Source organism: Gracilinanus agilis, chromosome 4 (genome assembly GCF_016433145.1).
Source record: "Gracilinanus agilis isolate LMUSP501 chromosome 4, AgileGrace, whole genome shotgun sequence".
NCBI lineage: Eukaryota > Metazoa > Chordata > Mammalia > Didelphimorphia > Didelphidae > Gracilinanus > Gracilinanus agilis.
Genome location: NC_058133.1, coordinates 195,474,052 through 195,500,186, shown reverse-complemented (window position 1 = coordinate 195,500,186; position 26,135 = coordinate 195,474,052). Strand labels below are relative to the sequence as shown.

Genomic DNA, 26,135 nt, shown 5'->3' with positions numbered 1-26,135 from the left:
TTTTGTTTTCACTATGGTTCTCAGTGTACTTTATTCTCCTGCTGTCTACAGCTGAGCAGCCCACACAGGGGACAGAAATGGGTAGCACTGAGGAATGATCAGATTTCTCTCCCCATTCCCCCTGCTCCCCCCCACATCTTAAGCCCTATCCCACCCTCCCCTAATTTTCAGGAATGGTTTGTAAGTAACATCACCCCCTCTAATTTAAAAAAAAAAAAAAAAAAAAAAAAAAAAAGGCATTAAGAGCCAGGCCTCTTCTAATCAGGGTTCAGGAGATTATAAGCTCTTTTCACAAATGGAGCTTCTCTCCTTCAAACACCTGGATTTGTTTTGTTTTGCACACTGGTTCATAGATCGGCACTTTTGACTCTGAACCTGGCACCAAAAAGGCACAATATCTGATACCCTGTACAAGAGCTATTAGAAATGCTGCAGTGCAGATGGGCAAACTTTAGCCAATCCCTCTTATGGATGAAAAAAAATTAGGCTGGTGGAATAAATGATATCAAGGGAAAAGGACAGATTTTAGACCCCTTTCATATAAGCTATAGGGATGGAGGTAAAGAAGGGAAGTGTCCTATTTTCACCTCCCAAACCCAGACCATCTTTCATTCTTTCAAAGCAGCACATTAAAGATGCTGGTAAAAACCACAACTGGCTAACAAATAAAGGGAATCAAGCTCCCTATATGCCTTCTTACTGCTGATGCCAAAATGAAAAATCAGGGTTGCTCCTTTCCCAACTAAAAAATAATAGTCTTGATTTATGAAGATGGTATGATGCATCATGCCTTTAAAGAAAATTCCAAGTAGATAATTAGGGAAGCAGCAACATCCCTGATTGGTCAGATTAACTGTCCATTGGGCTTCTGAATCTTTTTTGTTATTGTTGACTTACATTTTTAAATTAAAAAGATCAGTGAGTGGGATCTCTTTTATTTGGAAAGACCAAATATACAAAAAGTAAATTTTAGGGAATGTTTGACACTTTTATTAATCTTCAACTGCAGTGGAAAAATATAACCTTTTACAAGTGCCATTTTCATCATGAGAGCTTGTCAGTATGTCTATATATAATATATATATTTATATAAATTCTTTTTTTTTCTCCTTTTTCATTTTGTCGGTTGGTTGGTTTCTGAAGTGCAGCAAGAGACCATTATCACATTGGAGTCAATCAAATAAAGAACAGAAGGCCAAGCAGTTTCCAAATGGTTATTTTATCAGATTTTGTTTGAACATTAAATTTATCCTCATTTTGCAATCCAAAATAGTTACCTGAAGTTTGTTATGGGTTTTTTCTTGTTTTTATTGTTTTTTTTCTTTTTTCTTTTTTTTTACTCTTTGGCACAATTTTTGGGGCGTTCAGACTGTCACAGTACAAGTCAGGAGAGAGCTTTCCCTTTGTGCTGCCAATTCTGAGCATTTAAATTTTGGTTTGGGTTATGGGTTGTCTGAAGTCTGTTTTTGACAATCTCATTTTTCCTATATCCTCTAATCAGAGTTGTCATTCCCCACCTCCCCCCACTCCCCCCCTTCTACATTCACAGTTGAACCATATAGGAAAGGCGCCTTGATGAAAAGAGATCATGAAAAGCGTCACTTGGGATGGAAACTGAACACGTCAGTGTTTTCCCTAAAATTAAAAATAAAAAAAAGACCCTAAAGAGCGGCTTTCCTCTTTTTTTTTTTTCTTTTTTATATCTCTTGTGCTGCATCAGTAGACAGAACTTCGGTTAGTTTTATGAAATGTAACGTCTAACCCCTTTTTTTTTCTGGGAAAAAGATAAACTGCAATGACTTGAAGTTGAGAATGTGGATACCGCCTCATTCACACACACTCACTCTTAGACTGAAAAAATCCCTCACCCTCCTTTTAGCCCGCACGCGTACAGTACCGTGTGGCAAAGGTACACCGAAGGTGGGCTCGAGACCCAGGCTCCATCTCTCATCAGTAGCAAAGGCCAGGCCTTTAACAACAAAGCACCACAGCTGAACCCAGTCCCTTTTCTCCCACACTAGTCATTCCGCTCAGCACTGGCCGAAAGACAGAAAAGCTAGTTCTAGCCTCTCTTGGGAAGAGATAGCTCTCTTTCTCTCTATCTCTCTCTTTTTTAAAAGCACATAAATCCCGTCACTTTTCTCTTTTCCAAGACGGCCGATGTTATGGTTTTCTACGGAAGTCAGTGCTTAGCTCACTAACAGCGCTGCTGTTGGCTGCTGCTGCTGCTGCCGTGGCAGGATTTTCAATGTGGTGTGTTTTCAAGCCTCACTCACTCATCCTCTCATTCCCAAACATTCAGCATCCGTGCACACTCCTCACTTCCGGGTTTTTCAAAAGATTGGAGATTTCCAGTGGGGGTCTCGGGTGTCATCCCAATGGTAACAGATCTGAAAAGAGGAGAAAAAGAATCAACACACCTAGTCTTCTCTTGAAACTAAATGTAGCACACTCATCATATGCAATTAGCAGAAATAAAGGCCTTTCAAATTCTACAACATTCTTATAGCTAGTTTTCCATTTCCCAAGCTTTTTACTTTACCTTCTAGCCTAATTCATTAAAACCTACACCAAAGGACGGAGTATGGGAGAATAGATGACCCTCACATCAAACTAGCTGATTTTGCTGAGAGTTAAGGCGAATAATTCTTGAGTGGTAATTTCCCTAGTTCCAAGTTCCATTATGAAGGCTGATAATAAAGGTCCATGGGGTGTAAAAAAAAAGGGTATGGCTAGAAAGGGAGAAGGGTCTATAAGAGAGCAGTGTTGTCCACACAGTCAGCTGTTATGTCAGAAAGTTTCCTTAAAGCTGTAACCCATCCTTTTTCACTAAAGATCATCAAGGGTTTGGCTAAAGTTTTACATATTTTAAGGTTAAGAAACACAGGTAGGGAAATGCCCAAACCCCAAATGATAAAGAAGTTATTTTGTAAGAGAGCTCTTGCCATCAGTCAAGAAATACCTACTTAGGGGGTACAGTGGAAACAAGAGATCTCACCAAGCTTGGTTCTTCAATTTCCTCAGTTCTTTTGTTGCCCAGGTAGCAAGGGTTTTTGTTTTGTTCGTCTTGGATCTTCTTCCTTCAGTTAACAGTTCATGGATCAGGGGTCTGGCCTCTACTAATTTCAGTACATCCTTCCCAAAAGCTGTACATAAGTCTCTAAGCAAATCAAGCACAAAAGAAAAATAAAAAACCAGATCGTATTATCATTACCCTCAACCTATGCTGGCTGTGTTTGTAGAACCAAAAAAAGGACCAACAGGATGAATCTGGTCTTTTGACGATTTCACCTAACAATTCAGTGGTGAATGGAGAAGTACAGTCCTTTCTGTACACTCATAAAACCATTACCCTTGAATTAATCCTAGTAAGACATAGAGAAATAACCCATAACATTATACCATCCTAGGTTCTACAATGTAAACCCTCTCCAAATACTCACTTTCTGGCCTACAAGTCAGCTTCTATGAGATGCTCTGTAGAAGTGATTTAATTATTAAAGCCAAAAGGTAAAACTTACCCTATCAGTCCAGCAGCACAAGCTACCACTATATCTGTGTGATCCTCATCTCCAGCAATGTGATCAATGAAAGAAAGAATAAATTCTACTCGAGGTTGCACCAGCATCACATCCGCTATTAAAAAAAAAAAAAAATTTTTTTTGCTGGATTTTTTCTCAGTTAGGGACAAAGTTCCTTTCCACATTTCCAAGTGTATAATAACATCCCTTAGCAGGGGAAGCAGAAGGGGACTATTAGCCAACCAGAGTTTGAGAAGATGATTTGAAATATTGAGGTCTGCTACAACATGCATTTCCCAAGATATTAGCACTTATGTGTCTTCAGACACAGGAGAAAGCTCAAAAGAGAAATACAAACACCTTTCAGCTCAAAGTCAGGGCTTGCTTTTCAGGTGGTGTTTAATAAAAAAGTAGTTTGGCATAAGCTCTCCATATCAGGTCAGAGGGGGGTGTCCCAGATACAAGAAATGAGAGTACTCCTGGCAGGTGAGGTTTCCTCCTCTTCACAGCCCAATTACATTATACTGCTACCTTCCATTCATGCCTGACACAGGAGTAGACTCCTGTCAGGACCCCAGCAAAAACCAAATAAATAAATAAATAAATAAATAATCAAGTTTTTTTTTCTTTCTGTAGTTTTGTTTGGGTAATTCTTTCAGAACTTTCATGAAGACAACTAATTATAAGACAAAGGGATGAGAGGTAGGCACAGGAAGAAAGAAAAAAAAAACAATGTTCTCTTTCCCTGCTTCCCATCAAGTTTTCCTTTTTGTAAGTATACCACTGCCACACAAGGAAAGCTTCTAAAATGAGAAATTTAAGCATATCCTTTTTGTCTCAACCGCAGTCACTGGCCAGGGGACCAAATTATAATGTATACTCAACGGTGCACATTCTCCTGGTCTCCCTTTAATCCCTGGATGATTCCGGTGTAGGCTTCCAAGCATCCTTCCCTTAGCTCATTCAGATAATCCACCATGTCGTAGTCCGACTACAGGAGACAAACACAGACATCCCCAGGCAGGTCACCTCTTCTGATACATCCAAAGCTCCCCACCATCCCAGGCTTAGAGATACATCTAGCCTATGACTGATTGATTACCTTGTCCACCTGGGCTTGGGAAGCCTGCTGGAGAGTATTCAATACCACTTCAAGGTATTTCTTAAACTCTCCCCCAATCGCAAGGGCAATATCACCAAAAACAGAAAGAATCTGTGGCTTGACAGACCTGTGGACATTTTCATTCTGATGAACAAGAAAAAAAATTAATAAAGGTCAGAATTCATAAACCTAGCTAATTCCAATTTTCAATACCTAAGTTTAATGGGACCTTTAATGAAATTTTATACTCTCACTTGTTTCTTCAAATGTCTCCACCAGAACCAATGATTTGGAGTCTTACTGCTTCTCAATGGTAATTTTTGCTAGAATTTGGTTGTGCCCTAGCCTAACCCTTGAGTTCTAGTCCCATATCACCAATTGCCTGCTAGATGTTTCAAAATGGATATTCTGTAGAGGTCTCAATCTCACAATGTTCAAAACAGTTCATTTTTATCTTGCCCCAACTTACCCTTCTTCCAAATTTCCCCAACTGTGTCAAGGGCATCACCATCCTTCTAATCACTCAGTTCAAAACCTCAGTCATCCTCAATTCCTCACTGTCCCTCATTCCAACTATCTAATCAGTTGCCAAATTGTCATTCTACCCCCACGACATCATTCTCTTGTCTCCAATCCAGCCTCCAAAGTGACTATGTCATTCCCTTCCAATGGTTCCATATTACCTCTGGAATCAAATACAAATTCCTTTATTTAGCATTTAAAGCCTTTCACAACCCGCTTCCCAATCTACTGTTCCAAGTTCATATATACATTACTCCCCTTTGCACACTCTATGCTCCAGCCATACTGGCCATCTTGCTCTTCCCACATAACATTCTCTCTCCTGGCTCTCGCCTTTCCATCAGCTGTCTGTACCACCCCCAACCTCTCCAATCCTGGTATGGAGTTCTTGCCTCACTTCTGCCTCTTAGTTTCCTTCAAAGATCAGCTCAAACATCACATTCTAAATAAGGGCTTTCTTGGCACTGCCCCTTGCCCAAACTTGTATAAACTTGTGTACATATAAGCTCCTCGAAGGACAAGGACTACTTCGTTTATGTCTTTAAATTCTCAGTGCCTAACACACAGTAAGCAATTAATAAGGATTACTGAGATTGTTAATACTTACTCCCAAGTTCTCCAAAAGCAACTGCATCACCTCATCACAGAAAGGTAAAATATTGGACTGTAGGGCTCGGCATAAATCTCCCACCAGGCCCACAGCTGCCAAACAAACCTATAGAGGAAAACATGAAAATAACTTGAGCTGCTTAGCAGGGGACTCCCTATGGAATGGAACTGAAAGAGTCCCACTGCTTTATTCTCAAAAGCTCAGAGAATCCAAAGTCAACAAATTATTCTCTTTAGAAAGATATATATCTTTGAAACTAATTGGATAGGAAGAAATATGAATAGGGAATATGGGAGATGGAAAATGTCAGCAAGAAAGGAAACCTTCAATTCACCAAGCATTATAGGAACTAAACAAAAGTTGTTTTGAAAAAGGTAAGAAGTCCAACACCTCCAGGGATACCTGCTGCACCAAACACAGAAATCTAAATACTAGCTTAATGGAAGAACAATTAACAATTACAGATAAAGAAAATACCCTGAAAATATAATTGAATCAATTATTTTGCTACTGTAGGTTGGGGAAAGGGGAGGGAAGGGATAATTGATTCACTCAATCCTCCACTAGGGACACAAAAGTTCAAAGTGTTATGTTAATGTCAAGAAGTATGTCCCACCTGATACTCGGCATAATTCTTCAAACCAATGCCCAAGAAGGGTTTAAAGGCATCCATGTACTTCAGGAATTCACCACCCAACACTGCACAGAAACAAAATCTGTTAGTATACTGAGAAGAAAGCTTTAGACATTTTTCCTCTTTAGAGAGGAAAGCACTTGGATTCCTCTTGGGTCAGGTTTTTTTAAATGAATTACTGTATACAGATTGTTGCAAATCAAAATGGGTTAGATAACAGAACTTGAACACAAAGACATTAACAAGCTGTTTTAAGAGGACAAGCCAAATTCCTGCAACTGCTAGACTGGAATTTAGAGATTCTATTCAAATGCTCTCAAAGATGCCAACTCTCCATAGTATAGTATCTTACTTTGGAATGGAGGAGAAAGTGGCATGGCCCAAAGGAATGGCACAGTTAATTTTTGGTCTGGTTGAGCCAGCAATTCTGCCTCTTGTCCATCTCCTCATCTAGGTCCCCCTGGATACCAGCTTCTGAATAGGGTCCCCAGGCCTTTCCCCAAGGTTTTGAAATGGGTTACATCCAGGAAAAGGAACGTCCCAATAAGATACTCTTGGGATCCACAATGAAACTCTCTTTTAGGGCTATCACATGTTCCCAGAATAATATTATATTCTTATTTCAGAAATAGATCTTGTCCTCCAGAGGATGGTCCCTCAGAATGACACTGGCCTCAGAAACAGGAAAATTCCTAGAAATACTACCTAAAAGCTGTCCCTAAAACTATTCCTTGTCTCTTAAATATTCTTTAATGGAATTCTTAATGATCTTTTAATAATTGAATTCAGACATGAAATAATCAGAAAACTCCAAGGTTCTACTCCATGCCAACCACTATATGCCATCTCAATTCTATGATCACAACCTACAGTAAGAGCTAGATTCTTCTGAAGATTTTGAGGAAAAAGTATCTGGTGATTAATAGATAGGTACTATGCTGTCTCAGAGCAAGCTCAATCTCAAATTAGTTCCTCCATGGTCTCCAAAGTACAGTTGTAAAGTTACATAAACAAATTTAAACTTAAGCAACGTTAGAACTTTGGGCTTGGACCTTAGATCTAGGCTAAAGGGGAATAAGTTGAGATTCTTAAAAAACAAAAAACAAAAAAACTTTCAAATCTATCCTAAGTTATGCAAATTCACTGACCTTCTACCAATGTGCTCACAGCCATCAGGGCATCTTCTTGAACCCCACCAGATCCAGCTGTGCTTTGGAACATCCTTAGCAAGGATGCCATGACCACATCAGAAATCTGCAAAGCATCCTGGTGCTGTACTTTCCGGAGAACATTCTACAAAAATGAGTAAGAGTTTAGTATCTATAGGCTCTAAACCAGGCAACACAAAAGGTCTCAGGTAATTCTTTAATTCTCTTCAAATGAACCCTTTGGATTAAAAAACCATTTTTTTAAGCCCAACTTGCAGTATTATGTTTAAGTGTTTGGTCAATGCAAATCATCTTCACCAAAACACTCTTTATTTTAATCCTCAGCTCTTTCCTGTGTTGCCAAACAGGGTTTATCCAACCTGGTAAAGAAAACCGTTCTCTCTGCATTTCATTTATGCCTATAATTAAGCTAGCTGTAGCAAATCCTTATTGCTGAACTCTCCCATGACAATAATGGTTTCGTTTTTCAGCTTTGTAGGTGTAGAGACACTGAAGTTCACTTCCTATCCAAGACACTAAAGTCTTATCACCTCCTACTGTTGCCATTAGTCTATTACTAATGGAAACAGAACTTGCCTCCTTTCTCCATTTTCCCTAGCTCCCATCTTTCCTACGTTCCCCAAAAGTCAAGCATCAGCAGCTCTCTGATTTGTCTGTATGAAGTTAGGAAGCACCTTAACAGTTAACCCTTGAAAACTATTTTGCTTTCTAGTAGTTCCTTAATTTCTACCAGGTGATCTGAACTTTGGAGAATAAATGGCCCAGAAAAAAAGAAACCTCATGATAACACAGGCTGTCAAGTTTTAAAGCAAAATGACAAGACCAGGGTTATTTCAAAAGACAATGGTTGAAACAATAGCCTGAATTGTTAGCAAAAGGAAAGGGGGATTGACTGGGAAACATGTGCGAATGGACTTGCCCTGCCCAAAAATGCACAATGCAACAACAAAAAAAAGGAAATAGCTTTTCAGTTTGATCTAGTTGTGGTAAACTCCAGTGTCCTAATCAGTCAAGGGGCAGAAAGGGGCTTGCCTGCCTCCAATAAATGTCTTCAGATCAGCGTCATCAACACAGTTTTGTCTGTGTGGTGCATGAACTTGTCATCCCAAGACAGTTGACTCTCCCTTTTCTTTCTCTTCCTGACTGGCCTTTCCCCTCCTTCAAGGTATTAGAAATGAGAAAGACCAAGACCATACCTGAAGAGTGGCACAGAGTAAAGACTGAAGGTCATTGAACTGGATTCTGTCTGATGTGCTCTGGATGTGAGACTGGGGTAAAGAGAGGAAAAAAAAAAATCACCATGAGACTAGGGACCCTTCCTTATAGACTGATCAGTTTGATGCATCTACCAGCTTCCTAGGCAGCGCCAAATCCCCAAAGTATGGCTCTGCTATGAAGACACCTTTGGGGAATTGATATATATTCAGAAGAAGCCAAAGAGGGGATAAAAGCATGGCGTTTCGCATTCTTCCTCTGCTGCATTCTTGACTCCACTGTTCCCAATAATGGTTCCTCTTGAGTCTCACCTCCATCTGCAGCACTTGCTGCAATCGCTCCATGATGACTAAGGTCGTTTTTTGGACCGCGGGATAACAGTCCTTGGCACTGTTCTTCACTATTTCCATCAGGGCTTCATAGGCAGCACTCCTCAGGTTGTTCTGGTGTCCATCAGGTCTGATCAGGAACAAAATGGATTAAGTCTTCTGGATCCTAACAAAGTTCAATGGCTCTCCCCTCCACTCCCTTGAACAAGGAATAAGGACCTAGAGTTTTTATTACCTGTTTTCCAAATGAAAATATGAGGCCAGAAAATAATGGGGAAATAGACCCTGACCTGAGTTTGGCCATGAGCAAGTCAGACTTCAAATCCTCTAAGGTTCATTAAACTTAAGACCATATTTATTATCGCCTTCATAGTGAACCAAACCATCAAATGGCCCTTTGAGGAAAGGGCTAAAATTCTAATAGAATGAGTTAGGCAAAAGCATTTGAAGAAAAAGTACTGGCCTGGGAGTCAGGAGTCCCAGATATAGTGTTAGGATGATTTTTGTCCAGCTATGGTACCTATGTATCACATGATCTCTGTTGGACTATATTCATTCACTTAACTATTTAAAGTTCCTACTACATGCAATGCAAGGTTCTTTAAGATCTGATATTCTAAAATTCTACAAACTGTCTCCTTTAAGAGTTTAGAAGGAAACAAAACCTTCCCTGTGCTCCTAATGGCATCAGGAACAAAGAAGAATGAAGGAGATGGATGGAGCATTCATCTGCTTACTGAGTATCTAATATCCACCCACCACTGCCTTTGGCACTCAATGAGCCTTAATTAATAAGTTCAAATATCCCTACTGGTTCATTTCTAACTTGGCCCTAGACAAACTATCATAGAAAAACCCAGGCTTCATAAATCAAGGAAAAATTGTTAAGGAACTTCTCTATGCAGGTCGTATTCTAAAAGCTTAGTTATAATACTATTATTAATAGCTTTTGTTAACATCATTTAGAACATTTTTAAGAAAATGCATTCTCACAATTCTAAACCATGTCAGAAATCTATCCCCCTTCTGGGAAGTGTAAGTGACACCCTCAAAATGACTATTTAGATCTGTATTAGAAGGCACTGAATAGGCACTTTCTCAGATATGCTAAAAAGCAGAATTAAGAGTTCCAAAGAGAAAGTCAGTTCTCAATGATCCTCAGGTAAATTTGAAAGTTTCATGAACACCTCATACTTACTGATTCCCTATCTTTTACATAAGAGGAGGTTACATGTATTCACTAAAAAGATTCTACATTGGTCGTAATGAGTTTTTTTTTTTAAACCCTTAACTTCTGTGTATTAGCTCATAAGTGGAAGAGTGGTAAGGGTGGGCAATGGGGGTCAAGTGACTTGCCCAGGGTCACACAGCTGGGAAGTGTCTGAGGCTGGATTTGAACCTAGGACCTCCCGTCTCTAGGCCTGGCTCTCAATCCACTGAGCTACCCAGCTGCCCCCAGGTCCTAATGAGTTTTAAGAGAATCTGATTTGTGGATATTTAATTTGCACACTCTTAAGGAATGTATTCATTTAAGAATAAATGAAATGAGACATGAAATTTAATAAGTGGTCACCCTCTTACAGTATGAGGAAATATTTCTATGGCTTTCTCCTTCCAAACTCAACATGTCCATTATCTACCACAGGAAGGTCGAAGAGCTGAAATACAAAAATATCATCTATAGAGAACACAAGTTACCTGTCTGTGGTCTCTAGGAGCTTCTGGACTATGAGTTCAAACGAAGTAGATAAACAGTAGGTAGCTGGTTCTTCTTGGTCATCAGCTACATCTGCAGCTTCATAGGCAGCTTCGGCCAGACTGGAGAAAGCCTGAAACCCAAAGAAGAGACCTTGGGCTTAGAATAGTCACTAGGCTCAACTAGCTCAGGCTTAACAATGTTTTCAAGATGTCTTACCTAGTTGTACTTTTCAATAACCTGGTGGAGAATTCTTTAAATTTCTATCCCAAATGCCAAACAACTTGGCACTTTTCCATATTTCAAAAACAAAACGCAAGGAAGCATTTTGCCTGTTGCTCTGTAACAACTGACAGTCTGTGGCTCCAAACTTCTACAATTCCCTAGACCAAGGCTACCGCTACCACCACTTTTACTTCTGTTCAGAAACTCTTGGGCCTTATTACCACCAGAAAACAAAAGGACTAACTACATTCCATATTCATACCTACCTTCCTCCTTCCAGCCATCCTTGCAACTAGCAACTCATACCCCTCAGTCATTATTTTGAGTTCTCCAAAAACTCAAAATAGATGCCTGGCTCCAAATAGTTCTCATGCTAGAGTAGCATGACTGTTCTTAATGGTTCACCATGAGTCAACAGCTCCCATTGGCTGAGGCAGCTCTCCCACATGTTAATTGAAGAAATGAGAATGGAGGCATTCTTGTAAAAAATTTATCTTTCTCCCTAATTTCTGCTCTTGTGACAATGAGCCAGTCAATCTAGTTCTCCCACCCATACTGCACTCCCTTATAAAGCCAAACTCTTACCCAGCACACATTGGAAGCCACTCTGGGCTCAGCGCTCAGGCCCTCAATCAGACACTGCAGTAGAGGAGCAAGGTAGACATCATTGATGGCAGCCTCAGGGAGCAGCTCACAGATTCTGCCCACAGTCCAAGCAGTTGTGTCTCGAACCACCACACTGGGATCTTTCATTAATTCTATGAGAGTGGGCATGGCCTGAAACATAACACAGCATTACCAGGCAAGGAAAGGAACTACAAAACACATTTCACCCAACCAGAAAAGGATTTCCTCCAAAAAAGGCATTTTATTTATTCATTATAAAATTTCTAAATTTATATGATCCAATTATCTCCCTCCCTTCTTCCCAGAAATAGCAAGTAATTCAATCTGTGTTATATATGTATTATCATGCAAAACTTTCCATACTGGTCATTTTTATAAGTGAATAATCTTAAAAACTAAAACCACAAAATATATACCCAAATAAACAAGTGATAAAATCATACACTTTTATCTGCATTCCTACAGTTCTTTTTCTGTAGATGGGGAGCATTCTTTGTCATAAGTCCCTCAGAATTGTCCTGGATCATTGTATTCCTGAGAGTAGCTAAGTCTATCACATATGATCATTCCACACTACTACTGTTATGTGTACAATGTTTTCCTGTTTTGCTTATTTCACTCTGCATCAGTTCATGTAGGTCTTTCCAGCTCTTTCTGAAATCATCCTATTCATCACTCCTTACAGCACAGTAGTATTAACATCACTATCATATACCGCAATTTTTTCGGCCATTCCCCAATTGATAGACATTCCTTTAGTTTCCAAATCTTTGCCACCACAAAAAGGGGAGCTATTAATATTTTTGTACTCATTTGTAAAAATCTCTTTGAGATACTAGTTGTGGTATTACTGGATCAATATGCATTCTTTTATAGCCTTTTAGGCATAATTCCAAATTGTCCTCAAGAATGGTTGGATCAGTTCACAACCACCAGCAATGCATTAATGTCACAATTTTGCCACATTCCCTCCAACACTGATGGTACCTCAGAATTGTTTTAATTTGCATTTCTTTAATCAAGAGGGATTTCTTAGAACATTTTTTCATATGCTTATTGATAGCTTTGATTTCTTCATCTGAAAACTGCCTGTTCATATCCTTTGACCATTTATCAGTTAGGAAACAATTTAGATTCTTATAAATTTGACTTAGTTCTTTCTATATTTGAGAAATGAGACCATCAGAGAAATTTGTTATAAAATTTTTTCTCCGTTTGTTGTTTCCCTTCTAATCTTGGTTGCATTGGTTTTGTTTGTACAAAATCTTTTTAGTTTAATATAATAAAAATTATTCATTAAAAATTGCATTTTTAAACCAACAATATGGCTCAGGTGAATTCATAGCAATTAAATTTGCAAATGCTGTCAAGAAGTCATAAAGTTAAAATGCCAGGTTTCTCAAAAAGACATGCCTCTAAGTAGGTAGGTGCCCCATGAGGTTAAGAAAAAAGCAGGGACCCCACAAACACTACAATATTCACAACAGCATTTCTGTGGTAGTAAAACAATGAAAACAAAAAGGGTACCCAATAATTGAGGGGTTGAATGAACAAGCCTAATAAACAATGACTGCCTTTAATAAACATTAACAAAAAAATACCCCAATGATAGCAACCAATTTTGGTCCTAAAGAAGAAATGTCAAATACAGGTAGGTGGCTGCCATGTATTCTTAGGCACATGTGCTATGTTGGATAACTGCTAACATGTTTTCTAACTTCAATGGAGGTCCTCCTGGTTCTGAGGGATTTATAGGATGAAAATAGCCAGTAGAAAAATAAAGGACATCAATAAAAAAATAAAAATTAAAAAAAAAAAAAAAAAAAAAAAAAGAACAAGATTTTACTTGTATAATACCAACATCTATATCTAAAGAGTCTGCAGAAGGCTTGGAGGTAAGAAGATGAGAAAGACATAATAGTTGTCTTCAAATACCTCAAGGGTTATGTGAAAGAAGAATTAAGACTTCTGCTTGGTGACACAGTGTTCCAAAACTAGAACTAAAAGGCAAAAATGAGGTTGTATCCAACAGGGTAGGGCTCAGGTTTTCTGAAGTGTCTTACAACTCTTCTAATTCTATCACCTTTCCATACCCAATTATCACCAATGCATCAAAACTATACTTTGAAAGAAGACTTTATCATTTTGTAGATAGTCCTTAGGTAGCTAAATAGTTTGCATGCATGGACTTAGTTAGTTCTTGCTTCAAAATAGTTTTTGCTCAATCTCAAGATAAGTTCAAAAAGATGAATTATTACCCAGTTTCTACTCCAAAATATTTATCTTGGTCTCACCTGAATAACTAGTGGTTTGAGCTGATTGGGTTCTGGCCCTTCCAAAATGCAGCCAAAAGCCATGACAGCCGCATCCCGATATCGCCAATCAGGGTTCTTAATGTGTTCTTTTATGAAGGGTAATACATGAGGGACAATGTCATCTTCACAGCAGGTAGCCAAGAGCATGAGGCAAACCCCTGCTGCTTTACAGGGATTCCAGTCATCATCATCATCATTTTCATCCTAGCAAAAGAATATTGCACTAGTCAAAATACTTAAAAAGTTATTCTCAATCATCCTAGAGGCAACCTTAAAAAGATGATTAGGTTTAATTTCGGGTCAGCAAGTGAACTCTATAAAGAATCTCACTTATGACTTTTTCATTTGATAATAGTAGGCCTGAGCTGATTAAACCTGGAACACAAAAATAAAATTCCATTCCAACTTTCCAAGGTGATCACATGGAATTCAGTCTACCTCTTCCCTGGCTAGCATGAATATGTAATCTGTACACATGATTTGAAATTGATTTCCCTATGCAGTTTCAGATGAGTATAATTTAATGTCATTCAATGGGAAAAAGACGAACAAAAACAGATAGAAACATGAGAAATCAAGACCAAAAGAAAAAATAGCTAGTAAAATTAACAACTTACCTACATAATAGTAAGTTTTTAAAAATTACTAATTGGATCGTACTGTTATTTCTCGTTAAAAAAATTTTAACATTAAAAGAGCAATTTTGGCACAATAGAAAGTTCTAACTCTGGAATCATAGTTTCTAAGTTCAAATGCCATCATCTCCGACAATTACTACCTCAGTGGCCTTAGGCAAACCACTTAATCTCCTCTGGGTCTCAGTTTCCTCATCTATAAAAGAAAATGGTTAAATCAGAAATCCTCTGAGGTCCCTCCTAGCTCTATGAGAATTCTACAGTGGCACCAGAATCTCCAGCAATTTTGGTTCAATTTTTTTTTTGACAATAGTGTTTTGGATAAAATACAGATATGAATTTTTCTATTATCATAAGGCCTCCCAAAATGAAATGCTAGAGAATAGTCCAAAGCAAGGAAAAAAAGGTAAGATAAGAAACCGTTTACAGAAAAAACTTTGTTATGAGTCTTATTGCCAAAAAAAAAAAAAAAAAAAAAAAAAAAAAAAGGATGTGAAATTCTTCCATTTCAAACTTGGAAGTATAGCAGAACCATTACTGATAATTTACACAGTACGAATGCAAAAACTTAGTCTCTAATTTTGCAAACACTTAAAAACAAAAGGCGTGTTCTATCAAAATGATAATGTTGCAAATCTCCTTATATATTAGAAGAGACTTCTCTATTATTACTATTATTATTGTCCTCTAAGAAGACAAATAATCAAAGTGAATTTCTGACTGTCCTTTGATCTTTAAGTTCCTAAAACCCACTGATAAGGCACCTAGAAAAATTCGGTAATTATTAATACATATTGTCTCATCTCTGGTGGCCAAGCCCCATCTCTACTTGAATTGTTCAGACCCAATTTGCCTTCAAAAACAACTCAAAAAGCCTAAGGGATCTCCCAGAGCCAGCTCAGCTGTTCCTGAGTCATCTGTAAGAACATTAAGCTGTTGAAGAGATGCCAACTTCACGCATTAAAAACCCTATCATCCTTCAGAGTGGGACTTGCAGAAAGCCAAGGAATATTTAGGTGGTTTCATGTCATGGTCTGAATTTTAGAGAAAACTCACCTGTTTTGTTAGTGTCTGTGTGAGGATTGGGACCAGATACTGTAGTGCTCCCTTGGCATAAAACTTGCTGGTATGCTCTGGGGGTCGTCCCTGTTCTGCTGCCTGTGGAGAAGATACATCAAAAAATCCTGGTTAGGGAAACATTTGGAAATCAGTTTGTGACACAAAAGATATCTGAAGATAAAAGTGAGGAAAACAGGAATGTCAGAATTTCACATATTTTTACCTTATTACCATCAAACAGGTCCCTTAGTAGCCTGACTCCTATGGAGGGTAAGTGGTTAAATCATTCTTGGAGCACTAGAAGGTTCCAAAATGCCTGTAAGCTCTAAGGCACCTCAATAGCACTATGAGAAGAGGTGCTAGTCCTCAAAGGATGACATACATTATCAAGAATTCAATCTTTATAACATATGCCAGCTAGCAAAAGGAAGTATGAAATACAGTGCAAAAAATTCTAGAGAAGGAAATTAAGTTCTGGATCCAAAGATCGCTTTATATGAGGAATTCTTCCTCTTCAAAATAAAGAAAATACTACTTTCTCAGAGGCTCATAAAATATATAAATCTTATATATATAACCATATAAATCTTAAAACATTATTTAAATGTGAGTTATATTATGTTCTCGTCTATGCAAAGCAAACTATTGGTAAGGGAAATCTGGAGCATTTCTCCCCTTAAGAGCAGAAGTATCTAATCTGAGGCCTAAAATAATTTTTAAATTACTTTGATAATGGCATCCCAATATAATTGGTTTCTTTTATGCATTTGCTTGAAGAACATTATTCTAAAAGATCCACAGGTTTCACCAAATTACCAAAAGCATGTATGACACAACAAAGGTTAAGAATCCCTGTTTTAGAGGTTCTCATTTTGAATTTTTTTCAACAAAACTATAATAAAAGAAAACCTCTTCTCTCATAGGCTCAACTCACATTAGTTATTTAAGGATTCTTTTAAGAAAAGTTGATGGGCTCCATGCTTATATAAGGGATACCTAGAGCATTTGGAGAAGCTGAGGTTTTAGAAAAACTTATGATCAAAGAGGCTGAATCAGAGAAAGGCCCTTTCCCTTTTATCAACTCCACTACTGGCAAAAGATCAATAACAGATGCCAGATTTTCATCAGTCTAATGTTACCAAGTTATGGTACTGGTCTACTGCCCCCTGGTGTTCAGTTCAAGGTTTCTGTAATTCAGCAGAGGAAAAAAAAAAGGTGATTTCATTTTGAACTGTCTGAAAGGGAATTGGTCTGTGCTAGCATGATTAACCTCCCCAGTTGTTTCTCCTTAATCTTGTCTCCAAACAGAACCTTATGTCTCCCACCCACAGACCCTGGCTCACCTCTGAGGCTTCGATGGCCAAATCCATTTCCTCATCACAAACGTTGGACCAGAATTCTATCCCCTGAAGGGCTACTTCATCGATGTCACTTTTCATTGCTTCAATTGTGATCTTCAAGAAAGAAATGCCCCCAGCCCAATTAATTCTTCATTTAGTAGTTGTCTCCCTACTTCCATGAAAACATAAAAAATAATTAAGTTGGGGCAGCTAGGTGGCTCAGTGGATAAAGAACTAGGCCTAGAGACGGAAGGTCCTGGATTCAAATCTGGTCTCACATTTTGCTGGCTGCGTGACCCTTGACAATTCACTTAACCACAAAATGCACATCCCTTACTGCTCTTCTACCTTGGAAGAAATACTTAGTATCAATTCTAAGATAGAAGGTAAGGATTAAAAAGAGAAATTAGGTTGTTGTTCATAAAAGCATTATGTTAAATTTCCACCATTTGACTATAGCTAAGCTTAAACAAAAGCACTGGTTCAAGGTATTTCCTTGAGTTAGGGATCCTTCCATTTGTCTGAACATTTAGTATCTACCATGTGTAGAACAAACATTCAAATTTAGATCAAACGAAGTTGGAAGGAGAAGGGGAGGGTGATTTATGTACAACTAAATATGACATTTAGGATCACAGATTTAGAGCTCGAAGAAAACTTAAAGGACAATCACTCCAACCCTCTCACCTTATAGCTAAGGAAACAGGTAAAGAAACGAAATTATTTGCCAACGGCTATACAGCTATTAAGTATAGTGAGACATCCAACTCTTCCTACCTCCAAGTCTAGTATTCTACCCATTATTCCATGGTACCTCAAATATATACTTTTTAAAAATCATATTCTGGTGGCAGCTAGGTGACTCAGTAGAAAGAGCCAGGCCTAGAGACAGGAGGTCTCTAGCTATGTGACCCTGGACAAGTCCCTTAACTCCTACTGCCTAATCCTCTCATCATTCTTCTGGCTTTTAATTAATATTAGTATTTGTATTCATTCTAAGATGGAAGGTAAGGATTTTTTTAAAAATCATATTCTAAGGATCAAGAAAAGCTTTATGGATCGAGTTGAGTATTAAGTCAGAAACCAAAAAGGCAAAAAAAAAAAAAGACCACAAAAATATGAAGCAAAACACTGAAAAAACCCTATTTTTAAAAATATAAAGACCAATTATGAAATGTGTTTTTCTCTACTTGGCAGAAAGGTCAAAGACTACAGATACAGAATGGGACATAACTTTCTCAGAGATGGCTGTGGGGCTGATTTGTTTTGCTTTACTGTACTTCATTATAGAAGACAACTCTATAAGTGGTTGTCTCTGGAAATTGACAGTAATGTTTTAAAAAATGGCTAATTTATTTACAACTTAACTAAGAGAATAAACATTTATATAGCACCACTTATGTTTCAGGTAGTATCCCAAACACTTTTACAAATATTACCTCATATGATTTTCTTAGTAACTCTGAAAAGTAAATATTGTCTCCATTTTACAGCTGAGCACTTAGGCAGGCAGAAGTGGCTTGTCTAGGGTAAATAGCAAATAAACTTTGAGGCTGGATTTGAACTCGAGTCTTCCTTACTCCAGGTCCAGGGCTCCATCCTGTCACCTAACTATCTAGAATTCCAGGTAAAGGAGTTTAAACTAATAATGGAACCAGATCTATGTACAAGTCTTTTAGAAGTTGCATCTTATAGATTCTATATATAGATTCTAACAGATTTTAGTAACAGGCTTAAGTTCAAAATCATCTAAAACAGAATACTTACAGCAAAAAGAGCAGGACCCATGTATGTTTCCATGTACTGATAATAAAGAGACATTATCTTCACCAAATTCTGTAAGGCAGCTACTCGAACCTAGGAAGGAAAAGAACGAATCAGAAATTACTAATATCTCAGAGCTAAGTGACAAAAGGTAAGTAACTTCACATCCTGAGGTACTAATATAACTAAGGATTAGCCCTCTCTCCATCATATGTAGATGTTACTTTTTTTTCCTATCCCATCTGAGGCTCATCAATGAAGCCATGGTACTATTCAAATCCAGTTGTTAAAGGGGCAGCTAGGTAGCACAGTGGATAGAGTACCAAGCTTGGAGTTGGGAGGATCTGGGTTTAAATCTAACCTCAGAAGTTTCTTAAAGCTGGGTGACCCCAGGGGACTTAACCTCAGAATCACTTAACCTCAGTTGCCTAGCCCTTACCATTCTTCTCTCTTGGAGTGAAGACAGAAGATAAAGGTAAATCTAAATCAACGGTAAAACACAGGTCTGAAGAAAGTAGAGCAGGATTTAAAATTTGTACTACCATAACAAGTTTTGGGGCTTTTCCCCACAAAGTAAAGTTCAACTTGGGGGCACTGGCAACTTCACAGATCTTTCACGGGCTAAAATTCAAAGCAATCATAGAAGAGCAATTACCCAGACAGAAGGTAATTCTCTTTAATCTTTTTAAAAGATAAGCACTATGTTTTGATAATTTTACAGATCTCAAACAAAAAAGTCCTATCAACATTTAAAATAGCCCTATTACTTTACATTCAGTTCAGTCAACACTGGGATCTTAAACCAGAGCAAGCAGATCCTGTAAATGCCACAAAGATAGATTGAGATTTCATTTGGTTTCACTTACCCTTGTATCTGGACACTGGGTTGCTTCACAGACTACCTGCATAATAAAGTGCCTTTCAGACTGCAGGGGTAAAAAAAACACATGAAGAAAAATTAAGACAGGCGTAAAACTTACATGGGAAGACCCTCTCTATAATGAGCACCTCACTTCCAATGAGTACATAACACAACACAAAAGCCAATTCATCAGTTCTGGAGTAGGTATACTTGAAGGCATATAAGAAATTTATCCTGATATCTGCTACATGACCTAAACTCCAAAGCTGCTCATTTAATCTTGAGGATGGACAATCACTAGCAAGACCTAAGAATGCCAGACTTTAATAGAAGGAATAATTTTTTAAGTGGGTCATCTGAGCTTGGGGGAAAAAAAAGTGGGTGAAGGGAATCCCATATGACTGAATTTCCCTACAATTATTTAAAAATGTAATTATAAAAACAAATATATTCTCAACATCTGCTTTGTTTCAAACATAAATCTGTACCCTGAGAGATGGCAACTGGCAGGAGGCAGAAACAGAATCAAATGGCAGACATATTAGATACAGAGGCACAAGAGAGAATAGAATAGCAAACTTTTAGTTAAAACCCCAAGTATCTTCTAAGATCCAAAAGAAAAATGTCCCTGCCTTTTTAATCAATTAGAAATTCAGTTTTAGATTTCCTAGTCCTCTTGAAAGGCCAAGGAAAGGCAAAAAGCTCCCAAATGGCCAAAAGGGAAATGCAAAACATACACTTATACAAAACAAACAATAAAAAAAAACTCACTTCCAAACAAGAAATGATTGGGGGTTTGATTGCCATATTTTCTGAAGTAGCTTTAGTAAATATGTTTCTTGAGGTGGTTCAACTCTAATTCTATTGCACAAAAAGGGTTTGAGAAAATATAGCAGGGAGTTAGGAGAAAAACCACAGTACCTTAGGTTCTGAATAGAAAAACTCAAGACTTGACCCTTTCTTATTAGGCCAAAGTACCTCTAGCTATATGAAGCTTTGTCTGGATGAAATTAATGCGAGGACTAGCAATATGGCAAACCCTATACAGATCTTTACACAACACAAATTTAAACTTCCTCCAGAAGAGCAATCAATGCAAAGATAACATTTCCTTTGATTACAGATTACTGAGGGATCATGTAGCCCCTTGACCCCTAGTGCCCAATCTACACCCCTTTCCAAAACAATCTTACCTCTTTGTCAAAGTTTGCTTTGGTGAACTCCAATGAGTTCAGGAGTGCATTGGTAGCTGCTAGCTTCACATTATTACTAGGTTCTTCTTTCCTCATCCCCTGGATTATGGCCGTTAGGATCTCATTGGATTTGTCCTGCAGCTGCTCTGGGTCCTAAAATGAGAAGTAAAGCCCAACAAGTTATGCTAGTAACACATCCCATAGTCGTATAGTTAGGGAATTCAATTCATTGTGAGGTGCATTTCCTTGATCTCTGGCTACTTTCCCGAGTTCCTTTCTTTCTATTTTCCTAATAATCTCTCATTTTGATAAAGGTACAAAAGTTCCCCTAAATATGTGACAAGATTACAAATCCTGATATACCACAATTAAGCTCCCTCTTTCTCTTTTCCAGGTCTCAAATCAAAGTTGTGTGTTTACTAAAGAGACTACATGGAAGGTCCAAGGAATCTCTAGCATATATCCAACGTTGACTTGAGAGTAACATGGAACATAAGGGATAAATAACTAGTGACCAAAAAAAAAAAAAAAAAAAAAAAAAAAAAAAAAAAAAAAAATTCTAGGACCACAGCTACTTTGAGTGAAATTCTACTTTGTTTTCTATTTTGTGAGAATAACACTGGATTGCAACTTGCAGTAAAGAGAATCCTTACCAAATAGGTATATTTAAATATTAGGAACAATATTGCAGACCACTGCATAATCCTTCAAGACCACTATGGTTTAAAAAAATAAAATAAAATAAAATAAAAGGTGGGTAAAATTTGATCCATCTTAAGCACCTACTTAGTAATATCACATGAGTTTTCTAGTGAAAATGGGGTTGTAGTCAGTGTTCTTTCCAGGCTATCTGTAACAAATGAAATACCAGAGGGCTGAAAATCACCACCTGGCTTTATCATTCAGAATGTAAAGACTTCATTTTATCAGGTTAAAGTATCAAGACAAAGGTGCTAGCAGATCAGTGTCAACATCCTCCACCTCAGTTTTGCCTATGTATAAAATGGGGGAGTTGGGCTAGAGTCTCTTGATGTCCAAGTCTTTCCAGCTCTAAATACTACTTAAGAGGATCACTTAAGAAATGACAGTTTGTGAAATCTAGTAATTAAGTCAGACATAAGACAGTTGGAAAAGGTCCCATTCATAGTAACCCTGTAGAGCAGAAAAATAAAGCCATTATAAAGGTTGCTGGGATTCTTCAATAAAGGAAACACCAAACCCAGTAGTCACAAGAATCAATCACTGTCAAAAATCAAAACTAATAATGGAGTTCTTAACCTTTTTTATGCATAAGGGACCTTTCTGGCAGTCTAATAAAGCCTAAGGACCCCCTCTCAAAAAATTTTAATGAGGGGGTATCTGGGTGGCTCAGTGGATTGAGAGTAAGGTCTAGAGATAAGAGGTCCTAGGTTCAAATTTGATCTCAGACACTTCTTACCTATGTGACTCTGGGCAAGTCACTTAACACTTAACCCCCACCGCCTAGCCCTTACTGTTCTTCTGCCTTGGAAACAAAACACATTATTGATTCTAAGATAGAAGGTATGGGTTAAAAAAAATAAAATAAATAAATTTTAATGAATAAAATAACACACATAGGACTGTATTACAAAGGAATACAATTATACTGAAATAGTTATCAAAAAACTTGTGCTTAGGTAATGTAATGACAATACAACCACAAATGTTAAGAATGTATCATCAACTAAGACAGTTCTCTTAAGACAATCTTTTTAGACACTTGGGTCTCTCTTAAGTTAACTCTTCTTCCTTATAGGAGCTTCAAGGAAATAAGTCTACATGGACAGCATCCTCCATGACCACTACATATACACCTACCCCCACCCCCACTCATTGAGGTTTTTTGCATTACCTTTATGAATTTCATTTAATATCATCCAGTCTCTGAAACAAAAAGAATAATAAGTATGGACTGTGTCTACTGAAGAAAATACTTACAATGTCTTGGCAGATATAACCAATCGCTTCCAATGTTGACTCTTTCATGTGTTCTGTGCTATTAGGGTTTGTGACATTAGCTACTAGCTGAGGAATGAGTTCAGGCCATTGGTTTACTGGGATCTCTGCACAGGCAATACCAGCTACACACTGTGAAGCAGAGCTTGGCCGATAGGTTTCGGTACCCAAAGTCTGCAAAACCTGCATACAAGAATAAAAAAGATAAACAGTTTTGAGATTTCTTTTAAGATATCCTATTAATTTCCTAGCTATGTGACCCTGAGCAAGTTGCTTAACCCCGACTGACTAACCCTTGCTGCTCTTCTATCCTAGAATACTAAAGATAAAAAAGGTAAGGGTTTAAAAAAAAAAAAGACATTAGAGGGTATAATGATTATTTGTATATAATAATATAAAAGATATAATGATTATTATATCTTTTGAAAATGCTGATGGTAATTTTCACAATATTCCAATGGCCCATTTTAGATAAGGGTAGTAAGAGATTAGAAAATAAGGCTCAAGGAAAATATATGAAAGTAACAGTGGTACTATGTCTCATTGCCAATTTCCAGGACTGCATTGTGAAGCTGGTCTGCCCAATGCCCCAAATTCCAAAAACTGGTGAAAATAAAATAGAATGCAGACAAGATAAGAAGTCAAACCACCAGTAAAGAGAAACACTTGTCATATGTGATGGGAAGAAAAAAACATCTCTATTTTCTCTTTTGTTTGTTCACTAATAATCCTATAACCTAAAAGGCATAGCATGATAAAGAACACTGGATTTAGCAGAACTGATTTCACCTGTTGGCTGTCATTTACTGTGTGTGTGTGTGTGTGTGTGTGTGTGTGTGTGAAAGAGAGAGAGAGACAGAGATGCTGGAGAAGTAACTCTCTGAACGTCAATCTCCTCATCTATAAAATGACTCAATGATCTCCAAGGTCTCTCTCAGCTTTAAATCTATTATCTTATCTTGAATAAATTTAATAAAACTTAAGTGCTACTCCCATAATTTGTTTTCAAGGAAAGAATTATTCCTGCTTTCCCAAAAAGATTAAGACTATTCTCTCACTGCAGATGGTCAGAATTATTCCTCCTGTCAAATAGTTCTTTAAATGGTTCCTTTACAATAGTTTATTAAAAGGAGAAAGCACAGTTTTATATTAAGACACAAAATGACAAGGTAGAAACTAATGACACCAATGGGCCTAAGGGTTAATCATTACCATAAGAGCTAATTCTGTCAATGAAATCACCAGGCCACCTAAAAGACAAACAGTTAACTGTTCCTACAAGTGCTGGTCAGAGGACAAGTGAAAAGTTGCCAGATTTTTCAGGATAGCTCTACAGCCTAGGTCAGGTAACCATGTATCTTATATTTTGTGGTTAACAATGTATTCTCAATTTTTTTTCTCTCCCATCACCTCCACCCCATTTATATGATTAAATAAAAGAAATCAAACAGACCACCAATAACCCATCAATAACTAGCTTCTAATTAACAGAAGATATCCCTAGAATTAGAATTTTTTTAGCTAGAAGAGATCTTAGCAATCATCCAGTTGAAACTATTTTACAAATGAGGAAAGGGAGGCAGATTAAATGACTTGTCCCAAGACAGTAAGAAAACTCAAGTGTCCTCTTTACTATATCACACTACTTTGCTATCCAACATATATCTTAGTTTGAAGAACCAACCTACCAAGAAGTACTAATTAATATTGCCTAAAGTAGTTCTAGGGGATATGATGCACAAATGCATTAACATCCTACCTCACTCATCAAAGCCCTCTGATTGTCAACTACAATTAAGCCCTGATCCTAACAAAATGTCCATATATACAAGTTTATTAAGCATAAGCCCAAGATATGGATTTTCAAATAGACAGATAATGGGAATCACCTAAACACTAATACTCCTTCACACTATAGCCATCAGGCCTTTTATGGGAAAAGGCAAGCACTAATCAATTTCTTCCTAATCTACATAAAGGGGATAAAACAAGATCTGTACCAGGTCATCCTCATCTAAACTCTGAATGTGAGAAGTGATGCATCCCCAAACTTTATCTTATATTTACAAATCTTAAATTTGATCTCTTTATTTACTTTGTATCAGTTGGAGATGAAAGGAAAACAGCATTATGTGTCCTAAGTTTTTCAGTAATAAAAGAACATACTTGTTAACTTAAAAAGAATTCATAGTTGAAAATGATAATCTTTGTTTTTGTATTCTAAAGACTGATGACAGCAAACTTACTTAATCTTGGAAACACCTTTACCTCTAATCCTTGTGAATAATAAATATTATCAAAGTAGAGGAAGGTACCAGATTGATATTGACTTACCTAAGCTGAGACCTAATGCCAAGAAATAACAGGTGAGAATTTTAAGGAAATGAATCCTTGGTCCCCCTCAAACTTGCATCACCTGGATTGTTCCATGGCTGCAACTTAATAGGGAACACTGAGCAGACAGGAAAATTCCCTTTATTTCAATCTCAGATTCACTGCTCCCCAAATATATCAATGTTTCCATTAATTTTGCCCAGTGGAAAATAAGAATAGTAAAAGCAATTGTTTATCCAGAGAAAGAGAAAAATTAAAAAGTATTTGATATCCATAGAACTGGATCTCCATACTTCAATCATTGGGTTACATGTATCAAGACCAATTGGGAAATTCCCAACAGCTCAGTAAGGGAAATTCTATTTTCCTAAAGATTAAGAATACCTTCCAAAAGTCCTCTTGAGAAAATGAAAAAAACTAAGCATTTCCAAAAAAATCATTCAGATCACATCAAGTCAATGTATCCACCAAAAAAGTTTGACATTCTCAGGTCATAAAATCTGATTCGAAAAGCCTTTTTAGGGCCATCCAACTCCTCAAATAGGAGCTCATCAGAATCACCTAGGCATGATTGTTTTCAACATATCCTGAAGGTCACAGACAAGGCTGGTCTCCCAAATTCTTCAGTTGCTAAATTTGGGATCTAACAACTTTTAACAATACATTTGCAGAACTATGGTGTTTTACTATCTAATACAGTTATTTGCAAGGAAATAACAATTATACAACAAAGGGTGAGCCTCTGAACCAAAAACAAAGACTTAAATGATTTGAAGAGAGCCTGAGCTTTAAGTAATTTCTCACCTTGTAGCTCTAATACTTGCAAATGACAAAAGGCTAAATGAGAATTTGTGAAATGTGCTTACTACTCCCTCTCTCATATACAGAGAAAAGAAACATCTTGTATGTAAGTTACTTACATAGTTCTTGACCTCTCTTCGAGCATTGGCATCGATAGCAAGCCATCTCTGTTGATATTGTGCCTTGATGTCTGGATCTTTAGATG

The 26,135-nt window shown here is 37.4% G+C and overlaps 1 protein-coding gene across 1 annotated transcript; it reads right to left on the bottom strand.

Annotated features, from left to right (window-relative positions):
- Positions 1-26,135, bottom strand: KPNB1 (karyopherin subunit beta 1). The gene is made up of 20 exons (XM_044671764.1): positions 26,050-26,135; positions 22,778-22,978; positions 20,819-20,971; positions 19,630-19,689; positions 18,767-18,856; positions 17,003-17,113; positions 15,657-15,758; positions 13,945-14,169; positions 11,609-11,800; positions 10,801-10,931; positions 9,085-9,232; positions 8,755-8,826; positions 7,538-7,682; positions 6,372-6,454; positions 5,753-5,860; positions 4,624-4,767; positions 4,407-4,512; positions 3,522-3,636; positions 2,999-3,160; positions 1-2,390 (listed from the first exon to the last, which is right to left on the bottom strand). Coding segments are annotated over exons 2-20 (2,196 nt in total). The 5' UTR covers positions 22,826-22,978; positions 26,050-26,135; the 3' UTR covers positions 1-2,389.

What these genes read in the sequence shown, in the direction of transcription:
- KPNB1 (XM_044671764.1), bottom strand. Translation starts at nt 22,825, where the DNA reads ATGAAAGAGTCAACATTGGAAGCGATTGGTTATATCTGCCAAGACATT. An exon ending in GTTATATCTGCCAAGACATT is followed by an intron (nt 20,972 to 22,777) that starts GTAAGTATTTTC and finishes TTCTCATTTTAG; the next exon opens with GACCCAGAGCAGCTGCAGGA. An exon ending in CCCAAGCCCAGGTGGACAAG is followed by an intron (nt 4,513 to 4,623) that starts GTAATCAATCAG and finishes TGTCTCCTGTAG; the next exon opens with TCGGACTACGACATGGTGGA.